General features: G+C 25.4%; 4 protein-coding genes across 4 annotated transcripts; 2 read left to right on the top strand and 2 right to left on the bottom strand.

Moving 5' to 3' along the window:
- LOC128957735 (sodium-coupled monocarboxylate transporter 1-like) lies at positions 1 to 10,065 on the bottom strand. The gene is made up of 14 exons (XM_054303548.1): positions 9,703 to 10,065; positions 9,575 to 9,643; positions 9,300 to 9,351; positions 9,108 to 9,175; positions 8,866 to 8,946; positions 8,706 to 8,779; positions 8,400 to 8,540; positions 8,099 to 8,317; positions 7,900 to 8,012; positions 7,651 to 7,805; positions 7,298 to 7,506; positions 7,104 to 7,201; positions 247 to 353; positions 1 to 6 (listed from the first exon to the last, which is right to left on the bottom strand). The coding sequence occupies exons 1-14, from the start codon at positions 10,042 to 10,044 to the stop codon at positions 1 to 3; spliced, it is 1,734 nt and encodes a 577-aa protein (XP_054159523.1). The 5' UTR covers positions 10,045 to 10,065.
- LOC128958753 (sodium-coupled monocarboxylate transporter 1-like) lies at positions 2,192 to 3,493 on the bottom strand. The gene is made up of 5 exons (XM_054304672.1): positions 3,141 to 3,493; positions 2,867 to 2,935; positions 2,594 to 2,645; positions 2,410 to 2,481; positions 2,192 to 2,250 (listed from the first exon to the last, which is right to left on the bottom strand). Exons 1-5 carry the CDS (start codon positions 3,480 to 3,482, stop codon positions 2,240 to 2,242), a joined length of 546 nt encoding a protein of 181 aa, XP_054160647.1. The 5' UTR covers positions 3,483 to 3,493; the 3' UTR covers positions 2,192 to 2,239.
- A 1,289-nt stretch (positions 10,066 to 11,354) lies between the features above and the next one.
- LOC128957734 (uncharacterized) lies at positions 11,355 to 12,888 on the top strand. The gene is made up of 2 exons (XM_054303547.1): positions 11,355 to 11,414; positions 11,473 to 12,888. The coding sequence occupies exon 2, from the start codon at positions 11,482 to 11,484 to the stop codon at positions 12,886 to 12,888; it is 1,407 nt and encodes a 468-aa protein (XP_054159522.1). The 5' UTR covers positions 11,355 to 11,414; positions 11,473 to 11,481.
- Positions 12,889 to 15,691: 2,803 nt separating this feature from the next.
- On the top strand, positions 15,692 to 17,131 carry LOC128957733 (uncharacterized). The gene is made up of 2 exons (XM_054303546.1): positions 15,692 to 15,790; positions 15,851 to 17,131. Exon 2 carries the CDS (start codon positions 15,869 to 15,871, stop codon positions 17,129 to 17,131), a length of 1,263 nt encoding a protein of 420 aa, XP_054159521.1. The 5' UTR covers positions 15,692 to 15,790; positions 15,851 to 15,868.
- The last annotated feature ends 1,406 nt before the right edge of the window (positions 17,132 to 18,537 follow it).

Below are 18,537 nucleotides of genomic sequence, written 5' to 3'. Positions count from 1 at the left end.
TTAAAACTTGATATGTTTAATGAAAGACAAGATATTAACGATAATAACGATAATCTTATGGATGGCAACCATATATTGTCGACTATTTCCCATAACTTTAAACAATTAAAGAGACTATATTTAAGTCGATTATATTATAACATTGATTTGATTGTATAATCCTTAATTTAAAAAAAAATAATAAAATAAATAATATAAAATTTAAAATCATTTATATATTACAAAATATTTTTTTGTGAAAAAAACCTTTTTAACTGATGTTTGATAATATGTTTGCCGTTTGCTATTCAATGGATATATGTATTTAACAATCGGTGACAATAGACTCGGATCTATATTATCATTGCGTTTGCCTTTTATTGAAAATCATATCAAAATTTTTAAAAAAAAAAAGTTTATATAACATTGAATATACAGTATTATTGTATTTTTTAAAATAATATAATTATAAAATGATAAATAGCAATTTAAATTTTGACAAACCTAAACATAAACTTAATATTATGGTAACAAACAATGAGATAACTAAACCAATGGTTGACATCAATAGATATGATATATGAAACACTTTACCAAAACCGCTGACCAAAAAAAAAATTAATTGTAAATTAAAAATAATTATATATATAAAAAAAACTTTAAATACTCGGGATTATCGTAGTGTGTGATAAACACTGGTCGGTCTAATATTGTTGTGTTATTTGATCCCATCATCAGTAGATAGTCTTGGATCAGATGAGCCGCACACGAGTCGATAGTTGTCGGCAATGAGACTTTGGGTCGCGGGATAATCATTGCACCAATTGATAGCATATAACTGACAGATATGCCGCTTATAAAACCAATTAGTGTCGCCTAAATTGTGTCGTAAAAAATCATGAAAATAAGTATTTATATAAATATATAATAATTAAAAAATAAAAAATTAATTTATCATGGTAATTTTTTTATTTGAAACCAATGATGTTGCATAGGGATAGAATATGCCGATAATAAACAGTGCAAACATTGGTCCCAATGTTGATCCGGTCAATGCTAACGATGCCTGCATTACTGTGCCGGCATTGCCCACACCAAAGGACATGGCTATTGCTAACAATCCATAGGACATGGCTTTTAGGATAAATTATCATAAAAGGTATGAATAAAATTTAAAAAAAATCAATTATTGTGTTAGTTATAGCCCATTATAATTAGGTCCTAACCAATTAGCTTAGTTATGTTTAGCGACTGTCTATCACTGGTTATTTTCAAACATGGTTTGACTATATCTATCCATGTTATAGTAGCCAATGCATTGAAACCTGATGATAATGTACTGTAAATTTATTACTATCTAGTAGTTTATAGAACCGGTATTATATATATATATATTTAAAAACTAAACAATTAATTTAAATATTTAGCTACCTAAGCGATCCGCTAAATATACATGCAACAAATAGGCCGGGTAGTCCCGGATATTTTGCTAGTGTGTCCATTACAAAGTAGGGCATCAGTTGGTCGTGTCGGCTGATTAGTCCCAAAGTGATTGGATCGCAATCATGATTTTTGGCGTATATAACCATACCGCATAGTATGGCCATCACACCCAATAGTATTAGGCCGGGTAGGTTCCAGTAGAGGGTACTTTATTTTTTTAAATGTCCAAATTTCAATTACCAGAACAGTACATAAATTATATACATTTTTAAAATACTGTACTAAAATACCGTTTGGCTTTAGCCGCCGATTCCATACTAATGTATCGCTGAACCTGTGCCTGTTTGACACAGTAGACAGCTGTCCATGAGATGGTTGTACCGATTACGACGTTCCAGAAGTTGTCGTGATTGTAGACATCAAATTGCATACTAATTAATAATAATATTAACATAAAAAAATAATCAATTAAATAAATACACTAATATCTAACTATTCTATTGTGTTATTGAAAAAATAAATAAATTGACAACAAATTTAAATTTTTAAAGTTTTTTTAATTAAAAATAAATTATTGATTACTTACTTGAAAAACTTGAGTCGACCGCCCTTTTCATTGATATGCCATACTTTGGCTATTCCGCCGACTTCTAAAATACCCTTTTAAAAAAAAAAATTATTAAAATATAATATAAGTTTTAAAATAAATTATAACATTTTTTTATCTACCCCCCCCCAACTAATTACTTGTATGATAACCATTAGGACACCCAAAAACATTAGTATACATTGTATAACATCAGTCCATATAACAGCTTTAATGCCACCCTTTTTTTATTTGGTTTAATTACACAAAAAATAAATATTAATTATTTTTTTCTAGTAATTTGCAAAAATTTGTAATTATATTTAATTAGATTAGATTTTAAAATATAAGTTACTTTTTTCAAACAAACAAACAAAAATAATTATTATTATTAAACTAACTAACAATTGTTGTATAGAAAGTACAGATAACTCCAACCACTAGTATAGATGTTGAGATCGATAGAGGAGTAACTATTAAAAGCCATTAAAAATTATCAATAAAAATAAAAATTATATTTAATAATAATAATTAAAAAAAACATATCAAACAATAATAATAAACTATATTAACTAAATAAAATACCTGAGCTCAATGCTAGTGCCGGACCATATAAAACAATAGCCATATGTGGAGTCTGTAAAATAAAATAAAATAAAAATGTTATTATAATTAAATACTAAAACTAATTATTATAGTTTATTGTAGATAATCTAACCTAAAACTAATTATTAAACAAAAAATCTCTAACAGAAAAAAAATCAAATTTAATACTGTATTATAGAGTTATATATATTGATAATATAATTACTAAAATTAAAAAAAAACATTATTATTATTAAAATGATTTATACGTACAGTCGCTAAAATAAAACCAACGGTTCCGGCCATACGAATGTACGGTGAGTTAAATCTTTTGGCCAAATACTGTGATATAATTTTTATTTCAAAAAAAATAATTAAAAAAATATATACATGTATTATATTAAAAACTAATAAAAAATATATACATATATTATATTAAAAATTAATTAAATAATAAAAAATATAAACATGTATTGTATTAAAAATTAATAAAATAAAATTTTCAACAAAAAAAATAATAATCTTAGACAACAACACCCCCACTAACCTCATTGACACTCAATAGTCCCATACGGTAATAGATTGGCATAAATACGTGAGCGGCCAACACAATGGCCACAAAAAACGATATGATTTGCAACGAAAACTGTGTGCCCACCTGATAGACTTCGGCCGGCATACCCAGCAATGTATTGGTCGACGTAAAAGTGGCCACCAGTGACAGTGTAACCGGGAATACACCCAACTGGCGATTGCCGGTCAAAAACTCGTCATTGGATACTCGTTTACGGCCACTGAACCAAAAGTAGACGCCAATTACCGACGAAATGGCCAACAATAGTCCGAATACAAGATAGTCGACAATTGAAAATTCGGCGCTAATAGCCATTGTGTTGGGACTAAACCTAAAATTGTTGGTCACTTTACTTAACACTTAAACAAATATAACTTTTAATAACTATATGATATACTATAACTAATTAACTTTTTTTTTATTTTCAATAATAAAATACTTTAAACTCAATATATTTTTTATACACTGTTTAGTAAATTAATGTTATATTATAATTTATTTTTTTTAAATATACCTAAATTGTTGGTGACATTAATATTTAATAAACAAAAAATAATTTTTATTACATTATATAATTCACTAACTTTTTTCTAAAGTCTAAATCAACTATTATATCAACTGATATAAAAAAATTAAAAATATTATCACATATTAATAATGATTATTTTGAAATTAAATGTTTATTATATCAACAAAAATCAATTAGTATGTAATTGAAATATTTTCCTAAATTAGAAATTAGAGATTAGAAAAAAAGTTTTTTTTCAAAAAATAAATAAACAATTTTTTTATAAATAAAAAACTAATATTAAAAATATATAACTAAAGAAAAATTGCCAGTAATTTATTAGTTATATATTATTTTTAAACAAATTTTAAACAATTTTAAAAAATGACTGATATTTGTATTAATAAATATTTGAATTTTATTATGAATCTAATTACTAGTATACGGCAGAAAACTTTAATAGATAATAATAAATATTTATTTAAAAATTTGATATAAATTTATATATATTAATAATTATTTTACTAGTTTATAATATAAACTTTATTTTGTAGATAATCTATAGTATACATGATAACTTTTTTTTGATAAATGTTATAACATTATTGATGTTCAAAAATTTTGAATCAAAATTATAATAAATAAAATAATTATTCATAGATAACATAATAATTTTTTAATTATTTATTTAAAAGTTTTTAAAAATAGATTACAATACTGTAAATAATAACTAAACTATGACTTAGATAAAATATTTATTTAATTTGTACTAGTATATATATATAAGTGTGATTACTTTTATCATGATAATTTTCATAAATTATAATAATAGCTAAAAAATTCATATTTATAAAGTTAATTATAGATTATATACTATAGATTCTATAGTTAATTGAACCCTATTATTTTTTACGTAATTTAATGTATAAAATCAATAATAAAATTTCTAAAAAAAATAACTGTCCGAATATATTCAAAACCAAAATATATAATATTAGTTTTGATTAAAAAAAAACAATTGTTGAACAAATGTGTTTTTTTTGTCTATTCATTGACTACATAATGCATTTACACATTAAAATACAATGATATGCATTGTATTAATGCTTAAACTGATAGTTTAGAGATCTTATATAATAAATTTGTATAAAATTATCCAATATTTTGGTTTTGAATATATTTGGATAATTTTTTTTAGAAAAATAATTATTGACTAATATATGTATAGATATTTAAAAACTATTAAAAATTTTCAACCAATAGTACAGTAAAGCATTGATTTTTGTTTGTTAAAGCATTGAATATGCAAATCAATGATTGAATTGAATAATTGTATTCAAGTATTCAATTGATTTCAATGTTTTATATTATAGTTCACAACAAAAAACAAGCATTTATTTCAATTGCTTTCAAATTGATTACTAATTTATTAATTATTATTATCTTCAAAGGTATTTATGGCATCAAATAATCTAATGATGTGGTTATTGATGGCTAAGAAAATACATTCAAGAAATGAATGGTCAATAAGACAATCGTTTGATCGTTTTGGCGATGATTTGGCTGAACTGTTGTTGTCTTATCTGACAACCGAAGACAAACTAAAACTTGAATCGGTGTCCAAACAATGGCAACGATTGATACTGAAAACTGTAACAATGATTGGATTGAATGAATGGTCTAATTTGTTAGACGACGACGAGTTGGCTAAACTGTTGATGAAGTGTCCAAACGTTACACAACTCGACATTTATTGCAATATATTTCGGTTACCATTGATTAGCCAATACTGTCCACACTTACGACACATTCGTATTGATTTATATGGTGATGATGAAGAAGATTTTGTAGACGTTTCCGAAGAAATTGAAGAATTTTTCGGCCGATTTGCTAAACAATTGGAAATAATTTGTGTGACTAATACCGAACGCCAAGAAGTAATCGATTCATTGGACAATAATATCGAAAACTGTATAAATATCAAGAGATTTAAGTTCATCACTGACTTTGCCGACAATCAAAATCGTATATATCGTCACTTCGCTAGTATTGGTGAACAACAACCACTGGTTTACCAGAAACTAAAAAAACTTCGGATTACTATCGAAACCAACGAAATGGTAGATATTTTCGTTAAGATTGTCTCACTATATGGCCATCAATTGAAAGCACTGTCCATACAACTGAAGAATCATCCAAATTTCCAATCGGTTAACAAAGTTATGACTGGTTTGTCCGAAATGATGGCAAAATTGTTGATTGACTTAAAGATCGAAATCAAAGATCGGTTCAGTAATTTACAAGAATTTGTAAAACTTTTGCCACCAATTGGTCAAAAATGTCAACAATTGAAGCGATTAAAACTATATATGATTAACGAAAGACAAGATATTAACGATAATAACGATAATCTTATGGATGGCAACCATATATTGTCGACTATTTCCCATAATTTTAAACAATTAAAGAGACTATATTTAAGTCGATTGTATTATAACATTGATTTGATTGTATCTAATAATACAATGAATGGATTCAAACGTTTGACACATTTGTCAATCATATCAATGCCAATGTCGACAACCGATCAGCAGTTTATCGGTAATATTGTTGCTAACTGTCCGCGACTACAGTACTTGGATTACAGCGGCGATCGCATTGATTCAAATCAATTGCAATCAGTGTTACGATTACCGAAATTACAGGTAATTAACTTAAACAATGTCGATGAAGACGATATTGATTTCGATGAGATTGAATTGTGCGGTAAATTACGCGATATTACTATTAATTCAAACGATATTAGATATTACAAGTCATATGACGGCAATTGTTCAGACAGTGATCTTTTATATAACCTTTTTTTCCAATAATTATAACATTAAAAAAACTTATTTAACGGTAATTTAGTTACCATTTGGTTATATTATAAAAATTTTTCATAAATAATCTATTAATTTTGTTAAATTATAAATGAATAATATATTTGCAGACAAAAATACAAAAAAAAAACAAAATTTCAATTTATTTTTGTTTTGATAACTAATAGATAACTTTTGATGGATATATTATTATATATTTTTTAATAATCTATTCAATACTATAATTATATATATAATTCATATAGAAGTGTCTTTATTCAATGAATCCTTAATTATAAAAAATAAATAAATATTAAATTTAAAAACATTTATATATTACAATATATTTTTTGTGAAAAAAAACCTTTTTAACTGATGTTTTATAATATGTTTGCCGTTTGCTATTCAATGGATATATGTATTTAACAATCGGTGACAATAGACTCGGATCTATATTATCATTGCGTTTGCCTTTATTTTAAATAAAAAAATAATAAATTTAAAAATATTAATTTATTTTTATAGGTATGTTATAAAAAAAATTAAATATACTGTTAATTAACAAACCTATACATAGACTTAAAATTATGGTAAAAAACAATGAGATAATCAAACCAATGGTTGACATCAATAGATATGATATATGAAACACTTTACCAAAACCACTAAACAAATTAAATTTTTTTTAAAAATTGTACAATAATTGTTACATTAGTTAAATTATTTTTAAAGATATAAATAACAAATTAAAATCAAAATACTCGGGATTATCGTAGTGTGCGATAAACACTGGCCTAACTAATGATGTTTTGTTATTTGATCCCATCATCAGTAGATAGTCTTGGATCAGATGAGCCGCACACGAGTCGATAGTTGTCGGCAATGAGACTTTGGGTCGCGGGATAATCATTGCACCAATTGATAGCATATAACTAACGGATATACCGCTTATAAAACCAATTAGTGTCGCCTAAATTGTGTTGTCGTGTATATACAGTAACGTAAATAGTTATTTATAATTTTTTAAAAAAAATATTAGTAAACAAAAATTATCATGCTAATTTTGTTTACTTGTTTGTTTGTATTATTAATCAACAATACATACGGTACATACCAATGATGTTGCATAGGGATAGAATATGCCGACAATAAACAGTGAAAACATTGGTCCCGATGTTGATCCCGTCAATGCTAACGATACTTGCATTACAGTACCAGCATTTCCAACACCAAAGGACATGGCTATTGCCAACAATCCATAGCACATGGCTTTTAATTGATAGGATTGACAAACAGTTTAATTTATAAATTTAAAATCAATCAATTATTAGTCAATCAATACTGTTATCATACCCTAACCTACCAATTAGTTTAGTTATGTTTAGAGTCTGTTTTTCATCGGTTATTTTCAAACATGGTTTGACTATATCTATCCATGTCATGGTAGCCAATGCATTGAAACCAGATGATAATGAACTATTTTGTATCAAATATTATAAGTGGTATATTATTTACAAACACACAAAAAATAGTAATTAAAAACAAAATTTTTGTTTAGCTACCTAAGCGATCCGCTAAATATACATGCTACAAATAGGCCGGGTAGTCCCGGATATTTTGCCAGTGTGTCCATCACAAAGTAGGGCATCAGTTGGTCGTGTCGGCTGATTAGTCCCAAAGTGATTGGATCGCAATCATGATATTTGGCGTATATAACCATACCGCACATTATGGCCAACACGCACAATAGTATTAGGCCGGGTAGGTTCCAGTAGAGGGTACTTTAATTTTTTTTAAAATGTCAAAATGTCAATGACCAGTATAGTACATAAATTATATACATTTTTTTAAATACTAAAATACCGTTTGGCTTTAGCCGCCGATTCCATACTAATGTATCGCTGAACCTGTGCCTGTTTGACACAATAGACAGCTGTCCATGAAATGGTTGTACCGATTACGACATTCCAGAAGTTGTCGTGATTGTAGACATCAAATTGCATACTAATTATAACAATAATAAAATAAAAATCAATTAATCATTTTAATTGTATTATATTATAATTTTTTAAATTAATAACTTTAGCTATAAATTACAGTACATATAATATATAATAACATAATATAACAAATATATAGTTTTTTTATTATACAAATATTTTTGATTACTTGAAAAACTTGAGTCGACCGCCCTTTTCATTGATATCCCACACTTTGGCTATACCGCCGACTTCTGAAATACCCTTTAAATTATTTGACATAAAAAAATATATAAATTATTAAAAAAAATAATAATATTATATAAAAAATGCTTTTTTTGCCCACAAACTTGTATGATAACCATTAGGACACCCAAAAACATTAGTATACATTGTATAACATCAGTCCATATAACAGCTTTAATGCCACCCTTTTTTATTTGGTTTAATTACACAAAAAAATAAATATTAATTAATTTTTTCTAATAATTTGTAATATTTTAATTATATATTTAATTAGATTAGATTTTAAAATCTAAGTTACTTTTTTTCAAACAAACAAACAAAAATAATTATTATTAAACTAACTAACAATTGTTGTATAGAAAGTACAGATAACTCCAACCACTAGTATAGATGTTGTGATCGATAGAGGAGTAACTAATAATATGATAGAAAAAAACATTAAAATTATTAATAATAATTAATTTAGTTTAATAAAAATTAATTTCTTTCTAATAATAATAATAATATTTTATAATTTAAACTAAATAAACTAAACTACCGGAGCTTAATGCTAATGCCGGACCATATAAAACAGTTGCCATATGTGTAGTCTGTAAACAACAAAAAATATTTTTATTGATAATAATTTTTTATAATCAATAAATGCTTTTTAAATAACTATAAAAATTATATAATTTTTGATCAAAAATAATTAATATTGATTTAATAGACTATTTTATTAATTATTAATAGGCTAAATAATGGTCTAACCATTAAAATCTAGTTTACTTGTATATACAATATATAATAATTAATAATTTATTTTTTACATACAGTCGCTAAAATAAAACCGAAAGTTCCGGCCAGACGTATGTACCCGGAGTTAAATCTTTTGGCCAAATACTGGGACATAAAAATTGAAACATTAATATAAAATATAGCCCACACTCTTAAACACCCACCTCATTGACACTCAATAGGCCCAACCGGTAATAGATTGGCATAAATACGTGTGCGGCCAACACAATGGCCACAAAAAACGATATGATATTCATCGAGAACTGTGTGCCCACCTGATAGACTTCGGCCGGCAAACCAAGCAATGTATTGGTCGACATAAAAGTGGCCACCAGTGACAGTGTGACCGGGAATACACCCAACTGGCGATTGCCGGTCAAAAATTCGTCACTGGATACCCGTTTGCGGGCACTGAACCAAAAGTAGATACCAATTGCCGACGAAATGGCCAACAATAGACCGAATACAAGATAGTCGACAATTGAAAACTCGGCACTAATAGCCATTGTGTTGGGACTAAACCTAAAATTGTTGGTCACTTTACTTAACACTTAAACAAATATAACTTTTAATAACTATATGGTATATTATAACTCATTAACTTTTTTTATTTCAAATAATAAAATACTTTAAACTCAATATATATATTTTTATACACTGTTTAGTAAATAAATGTTTTTTTGTTGTTGATTACTTTATAAATATAAATATATAAAAATATATTATCACTGTTGTAATCATTAATAATTACTATTTAATTGAATGTTTATATATACTGTATATATAAAAAAATGTTTGACAAAATATAATTTTATTAGTACTGTATATTATAATTGTTAGTAATATTATTTAATTGAATAAAAAATATATATTAAACTTTATTTATACATATTAAGTAAATAATAGATAAATCAAAATGATATTCAAAATCAATTAGGATGTCATTGAAAATTGTTGCCTAAATAAAGTGTAGATTAAAAAAATAATTTCTAAAATAAATAAATAGAGTTTTTTTAAACAATGATACAAAAATATCTTATTTTATTTATGATATTTGTTTAGTAAATATTATGACATTTACAGTGATTGTAAACATAAATTAAATTAAACAAGTTAAATTATTTAATTAATTAGAATTATAATAGAAAAAATTTTTATCATAAAATTTATAATTTATAATACATTATAATTGATTGTAATAATAAAAATAAATACTACTATATTGGAACTAATATATTATTAAAATTGATTTAATTTGTAAAGTAGATTAATTTAATTAATTATTTAAACTATTTATTGAAAATTTTAAACAATTTTATCTAATATTAATAATACGATGAATGATATCAAACAGTTAATAAAATTGACAATCCTATGAAAGCCTATGTCGACAACCGATCAGTTTATCGGTAATATATTGTCGCCAAACTGTCCGCGACTTCAATATCTTGTTGTATACAGTGGTCATCGTATTGACCACACATTTGCCGACAATTATATTTAATTCAAATATACAAAAAATGTGTTTTTTTAAATATTTATTTTATTTTTTAAATAAAATTTTTATGCCTATTAATAAATTATTATATATACAGTATATATTGTATTTGTTTTACTAATTTATTATTAGTATTTAAATAATTTTAACAATAATTAAAAAACCTTTACGTTTAAGTACTATTATATATACCTAAATGTCTATAAACCTATTGTTGTAATCAAATGTCTCGCAATCTGTATTCAAATAATTTTATTGGGATTTTAAATATAAAATAGTTTTATTAATTTCAATTGATTCAAGTGTTTTAAAAAATTTGTTTCAATTGATTTCAATTCATTAAAAATATATATTATCATTAAATTGTTTCATCAAATTGTAAGATTATTTAGTTTTCTTAATACTGTATATATTGTCTTTCATTGATAGTTATTAGTCTTCAGGTATGACATCAACAAAACAAGCGATTAGTCAGCCATTGGTGGCAAAGAAAATGGGTTTAACTAACGATTCTTCGAGTCGACAATCGTTTGATCGTTTCGGCGATGATTTGTCAGAACTCATGTTATCTTATCTGACATTTGAGGACAAACTAAGACATGAATCGGTGTCCAAACAATGGCATCAATTGATACCACAGACTGTGACAGACATTAGATTTGATGAGAAGTTCCTGCAAATAACCGACAACTCGTTGACCGCACTGTTGTCGAAGTGTCCAAACATTACAAGCATTGATATTAGTCTTTTGGATTTTACTAAAGATTATACCTATAGTTTTTCATCAATTAACCGATACTTATCTATATTGTCATTAATTATCCGATACTGTCCACAGTTGCGACACATCTATATAGACAGAAACGTTGGTACAAACAATTTGGTGTCACTCTACGATATAATCGATGAATTGGTTCCACTCTTTCATAGACTCAATCAATTGATTCCAGAATATGATAGACTATTCACTGTCTTTGCCGAACAATTGCAGACAATTCAAGTGAAAGATCAAGTCTTTAAACTACTGAACAAAGTTCTCATCAAACATCTCAAGAAGTGTACAAATCTATCGACATTTAGCGACTCTGTGCCTGAAATTTATAGACAGTTGACTATTGAACCGCTATTCAAGAGACTGAAGAAACTTGAGATCAATGTCTTAAATAAGAAAATGGTTAACATTTTTCAAGATATTGTCCGACTATATGGCAAACAATTGACTGTATTGTATGTGGAAATCATTTTGGATGAAATTAGTGACCACTTTAAGACAATAATGACCGGTTTGTCACAAATGTCACAATTGTTTGACTTAAATATTAAACTTAATGATATCGACAATACTGATTGGACACAATTGTCGCAACTGTTGCCACCAATTGGTCACAATTGTTACCGATTGAAGAGATTGACAATTTGTTTAGAAACTAATGAAATCGATGACGAAATTGGCAGCAATTTATTGAAAAGTATTTTCGATAATTTTAAACAATTAAAGCGATTGTTTTTGATTGAAAAATCTCGTAATGGTATTGATTTGATTGGATCAGATGACAATCATCAGATGATGAATGGATTCAAACAGTTAACACATTTGTCGATCATATCAAAGAAGATGTCGACAACCGATCATCACTTTATCAGTAATATTGTCGCTAACTGTCCTCGACTTCAATATCTTGAATACACGGGTTATTGCATTGATTCAAATGGATTGCAATCGTTGTCACAATTACCACATTTGCGGACAATTATCTTAAACAATGTCTGTAACGCCGATTTGAATGCTATTCAAAATTGTAGAAAAATTTGCAAAGTTTTCATTTCCGGTGAAAATAATAAATTGCTGTGAAATGTATGTAAAACTATTTTTGTAATTTAGTTTTTATTTTATTATTTTATTTGTTTATTTGATTATAATAAATATATATATATATATTTTTTATATTTAATTAATTCTATGTATTTTTGATCTAATTATATGATATATTTTATTTAATTAAAAACATTATATTACCAATATTTTTAATAATTACTTTAACAGTAATTTTATAATGATATTTATATATTAAAAAAAACTTATTAAAACTTAAATTTTAAGTATTATTAATACAGTAATATTAAAGCAATGTTTGTATTAGTCATTTAAAGATATTTTTTGCTATTAAATATTACCGGTAATTGATTTTTTAATGATATCATTATATTATTTAAATATTATTTTTTTAAAAATTTTAGCTATTTAGTTTAGTTACAATACTAATAATTAAATCATATACTACAGTGAGTATTACTAATACTAAATTTTACTAAATATTAATAATTACTAATTAATATAATTATAATATTCAAAAATTTAAAGTTCAGTAGTTTTTTTATTTATTAATAAAGCAATGAAAATACTAATACATTTTTTTTGAGTCATTTATTAATACAGTATTAAGTGTTAGTCAATGTATGCGCAAAATATATGATATATTTGACTATTAATTGATTTGATATTAAATCGTAAACCATTGTCTCATAACAGATATGGTATTAATTGAGACAATGATTTAGTCATCGATGACAATAAAGAGATAATTTATTTTTCAGAATTTTCATCAGATATGGTATCAAAAGAAATGATGGATTATTAACCAGTGCTGACAATGAAGAGACGATTGCGAAGATATTTAAAAAGAAAATACTTAAGACGACAATCGTTTGATCGTTTTGGCGATGATTTATGTCAATTGATATTATCTTATCTGACATTTGATGATAAGATAAGACTTGAATTTGYGTCCAAACAATGGCAACGATTGATATTAGAGACTGTGACAGACGCTATATTTGACGATATGTTTGAYCCAAAACAGTTCAGACCGACTGACTTGTGTCCGACTGACCGAATGAAYTCATTGATTACCACACTATCGAAGTGTCCAAACATTACACGGATTGAAATTAGGGACTGTTATTGGCTTAAAACACAACTGTTGCCAACCATTTGCCGATATTGTCCTCACGTCCGACACATCTATATCTGCCACGACTGCGACTACGACTCCATATCAATGTTTAACAACACATTTAACAGCGACAACATATCTGTGCCCATTGTTGACGAATTTTTCCACGTATTTGGCAAACAATTGCAGACAATTTATATAAGACTCGATTGGTGTCAAAAAATTGATACAATTTTGCGTCGAAATCTMCGTAAATGTATAAACTTGTTGTCATTTGATTACAATCCATACATTGATAGTGATTACTATGAATTGTATAAAAACTTGACTGTGACTGAAATAATGCAATTGTTGTCTTTGGATCCGTTATTCAACAGATTAAGCAAACTTTGTATCCGTTTTACAGACAGTCGAATGGTTAACATATTTGAAGATATTGTCCGATTATATGGCAATCAATTGACATCAATTAGTGTATATCTCTATGAATTGGATATTTATGGACATAACTATACGAATATGACTTATAACGATATAAAGACAATTATGTCGTGTTTGTCACAATTGACACAATTGTTGGACCTAACCATTCATGTATATGATAACGACGCAACCTATTGGAAACAATTTCCGCAACTGTTGTCACCAATTGGTCGCAATTGTCAACGATTGAAAAGATTGACAATTAATTTTCATATTGAAAGGGATGAAAATTGTAGCGATTTATTTAAAAATATTTGCGATAATTTTAAACAATTAAAGCGATTGCATATCACAGATAGTTATCGTAATTATGATGAGATTGATTGGATTGGATCTAATAATACAATGAGTGGTTTTAAACAGTTAACACATTTGTCAATAAAATCAAATGAGATTTCGACAACCGATCAGTTTATCGATRATATTGTCGCTAACTGTCCGCGACTTCAATACTTGMAATACAGCGGTAATTACATTGATTCAAATGCATTGMAATCATTGTTACGATTACCACATTTGCGGACAATTTACTTAAACAATKTCAACTTCGATGATATAAAWGMKATARAAGATAATTTTRAATCACGAAAAATAAATTTTGATTATTACTGGTAATCAATATTTGATTAAAATTAATATAGATTTTTTAACCAATCTATTGGGTGAATACAACTATTATTTATATTTAATAAAATAGTAAATTTTTATTAATATAAAAAAATATTAAATTTATTTAATGTTTTGATGCTTATTTTATTATTAAATACTTTATATTGTATCGAATTCAATCATATAACTAAAATAAATCAAAATAAATATAATTAGTATTTATATTTATGAAAAGTGATTTTTTAAACATTAGTTTAATACTATTAATATATAATACTATAATATATATTGTTGCAATATAAAAGCATTGTTTGTGTTAATATATTTAGAAATAATTTATAATTACCAGGAATTAGTTTTTTAATTAATATCATTATATTATTTATAAATTAAAATTAAAAAACACTTGAGTTATTTAGTTTGTTATAACACTAATAATCAAATCATATACTATGTATGTTATATTAATATATATGTTATGTTACTAGATATTAATAATTAATAATTAATATAATTATAATATTCTAAAATTTAAAGTTCAGTAGTTTTTTTTATTTATTTTTAAAGCAATGAAAATACTAATAAATTTTTAAGTCATTTATTAATACAGTATTAAGTGTTAGTCAATGTGTGCGCAAAATATAATATATATTTGACTATTAATTGATTTGATATTAAATTGTAAACCATTGTCTCATAACATAAATGGTATTAATTTAGACAATGATTCAGTCATCGATGGCAATAAAGAAATGATTTATTTTTCAGAATATGATATCATAGAAAATGAGGGATTATTTACCAGTGCTGACAATGAAGAGCCGATTGCGAAGAACAATAAAATACTTAAAACGACAATCGTTTGATCGTTTTGGCGATTATTTATGTCAATTGATATTATCTTATCTGACATTTGATGATAAGATAAGACTTGAATTTGTATCCAAACAATGGCAACGATTGATATTACATACTGTGACAGACGCTATATTTGACGATATGTTTGATCCAAAAAAGTACAGACCGACTGACTTGTGTCCGACTGACCGAATGAACGCATTGATTACCACAGTATCCAAGTGTCCAAACATTACACGGATTGAAATTAGGGACTGTTATTGGCTTAAAACACAACTATTGCCAACCATTTGCCAATATTGTCCTCACGTCCGACACATCTATATCTGCCACGACTTCGATGACGACGCCTTATCTCCTTATTTCAACACATTTAATAGCCATAACATTTCTGTGCCAATCGTTGATGATTTTTTCGACGTATTTGGCAAACAATTGCAGACAATTTACATAAGACTCGATTGGTGTCAAAAAATTGATACAATTTTGCGTCGAAATCTCCGAAAATGTATAAACTTGTCGTCATTTGATTACAATCCAAACTCGTACAGTGATTGCTATGAAGTGTATCAAAACTTGGCTGTAATTGAAATATTTCAATTGTTGACTTTGGAGCCGCTATTCAATAGATTAAGCAAACTTTGTATCTRTTTTACATACAGTCAAATGGTTAACATATTTGAAGATATTGTCCGATTATATGGCAATCAATTGATATCAATTAGTGTATATCTCTATGAACTGGATATTTTTGAAGATACCTATAACAATATGAGTTATAACGATATAAAGACAATTATGTCKWGTTTGTCTCAATTGACACAATTGTTGGACCTAACCATTAATGTGAATGATATCTTCGAAACCTATTGGAAACAATTKCCGCAACTGTTGCCACCAATTGGTCGCAACTGTCGCCGATTGAAAAGATTGACAATTGATTTTCGTATTCAAAGGGATGAAAATTGTAGCGATTTATTGAAAAGTATTTGCGATAATTTTAAACAATTAAAGCGATTGCATATCATAGATAGTTATGATAATTATTATGATGGCATTGATTTGATTGGATTTAATAATACAATGAATTGTTTCAAACARTTAACACATTTGTCAATTAAATCAAACCGGTTGTYGACAACCGATCAGTTTATCGATGATATTRTCGCTAACTGTCCATTAAAATTTTAATCAAATACAAAATGTAGACAAATTAAAGAATTAAAGCAATATTTACAAACTACTTCAAATACAAGAATTGATTTAAAATGACAATTAAAATGTTTTAAATAATTAAAATTTTAATAATACAAAATTTTACAAATATAAATAATTAAAGCAATATTTACAAATATTTCAAATACAAAAATTGATTTAAAGTTCAATTAAAATGTTTTAAATAATTAAAATTTTAATCAAATACAAAATGTAGACAAATTAAAGAATTAAAGCAATATTTACAAACTACTTCAAATACAATGTTGATTTAAAATACAATATATATGTTTTAAATAATTAAAATTTTAATCAAATACAAAATGTAGACAAATTAAAGAATTAAAGCAATATTTACAAAATACTTCAAATACAAGATTGATTTAAAGACAATTAAAATGTTTTAAATAATTAAAATTTTAATTAAATACAAAATGTAGACAAATTAAAGAATTAAAGCAATATTTACAAAAAATACTTCAAATACAAGAATCGTTTAATCGACAATTAAAATGTTTTAAATAATTAAAATTTTAATCAAATGACAAAATGATAAGACAAATTAAATTTGTTCCAAACAATATTTACAAACGATTGATATTACAAATTAAAGACTGTGACAGACGCTTGATTTAAAATGACAATTAAAATGTTTTAAATAATTAAAATTTTAATCAAATACAAAATGTAGACAAATTAAAGAATTAAAGCAATATTTACAAACTACTTCAAATACAAGAACACGATTTAAATTAGACAATTAAAATGTTTTAAATAATTAAAATTTTAATCAAATACAAAATGTAGACAAATTAAAGAATAAAGCAATATTTACAAACTATTTCAAATACAAGAATTGATTTAAAATGACAATAAAAATGTTTTAAATAATTAAAATTTTAATCAAATACAAAATGTAGACAAATTAAAGAATTAAAGCAATATTTACAAAAACTTCAAATACAATTTGATTTAAAATGACAATTAAAATGTTTAAATAATTAAAATTTTAATCAAATACAAAATGTAGACAAATTAAAGAATTAAAGCAATATTTACAAACTACTTCAAATACAATGCAATTGTTGTAAATAACAAACAAAATGAAATTAAAATTATTTAATAATTAAAATTTTAATCAAATACAAAATGTAGTTAAATAATTAAAGAATATTTACAAACTACTTAAATACAATCAATTGATTTAAATTAGACAATTAAAATGTTTTAAATAATTAAAATTTTAATCAAATACAAAATGTAGACAAATTAAAGAATTAAAGCAATATTTACAAACTACTTCAAATACAAGAATTGATTTAAACCATTAATTAAAATGTTTTAAATAATTAAAATTTTAATCAAATACAAAATGTATACAA

The sequence above is a fragment of the Oppia nitens genome, unplaced genomic scaffold, assembly GCF_028296485.1.
Source record: "Oppia nitens isolate AA-2021 unplaced genomic scaffold, nextdenovo-longstitch-racon4-pilon3 scaffold3_pilon_pilon_pilon, whole genome shotgun sequence".
Lineage (NCBI taxonomy): Eukaryota > Metazoa > Arthropoda > Arachnida > Sarcoptiformes > Oppiidae > Oppia > Oppia nitens.
This window is presented reverse-complemented; position numbering and strand designations above follow the sequence as displayed.

Bases quoted from the DNA above. Each gene is read 5' to 3' on its own strand.
- LOC128957735 (XM_054303548.1), bottom strand. From the start codon at position 10,044: ATGGCTATTAGTGCCGAGTTTTCAATTGTCGACTATCTTGTATTCGGT. The intron at 8,013-8,098 runs GTAGCTAAACAA...GATACAAAATAG, and splicing joins ATATTTAGCGGATCGCTTAG to TTCATTATCATCTGGTTTCA. The intron at 7,507-7,650 runs GTATGTACCGTA...AACACAATTTAG, and splicing joins ATCCCTATGCAACATCATTG to GCGACACTAATTGGTTTTAT.
- LOC128957734 (XM_054303547.1), top strand. From the start codon at position 11,482: ATGACATCAACAAAACAAGCGATTAGTCAGCCATTGGTGGCAAAGAAA.
- LOC128958753 (XM_054304672.1), bottom strand. From the start codon at position 3,482: ATGGCTATTAGCGCCGAATTTTCAATTGTCGACTATCTTGTATTCGGA. The intron at 2,936-3,140 runs GTTAGTGGGGGT...ATTATATCACAG, and splicing joins GACTATTGAGTGTCAATGAG to TATTTGGCCAAAAGATTTAA. The intron at 2,482-2,593 runs GTATTTTATTTA...GGCTTTTAATAG, and splicing joins GGCACTAGCATTGAGCTCAG to TTACTCCTCTATCGATCTCA.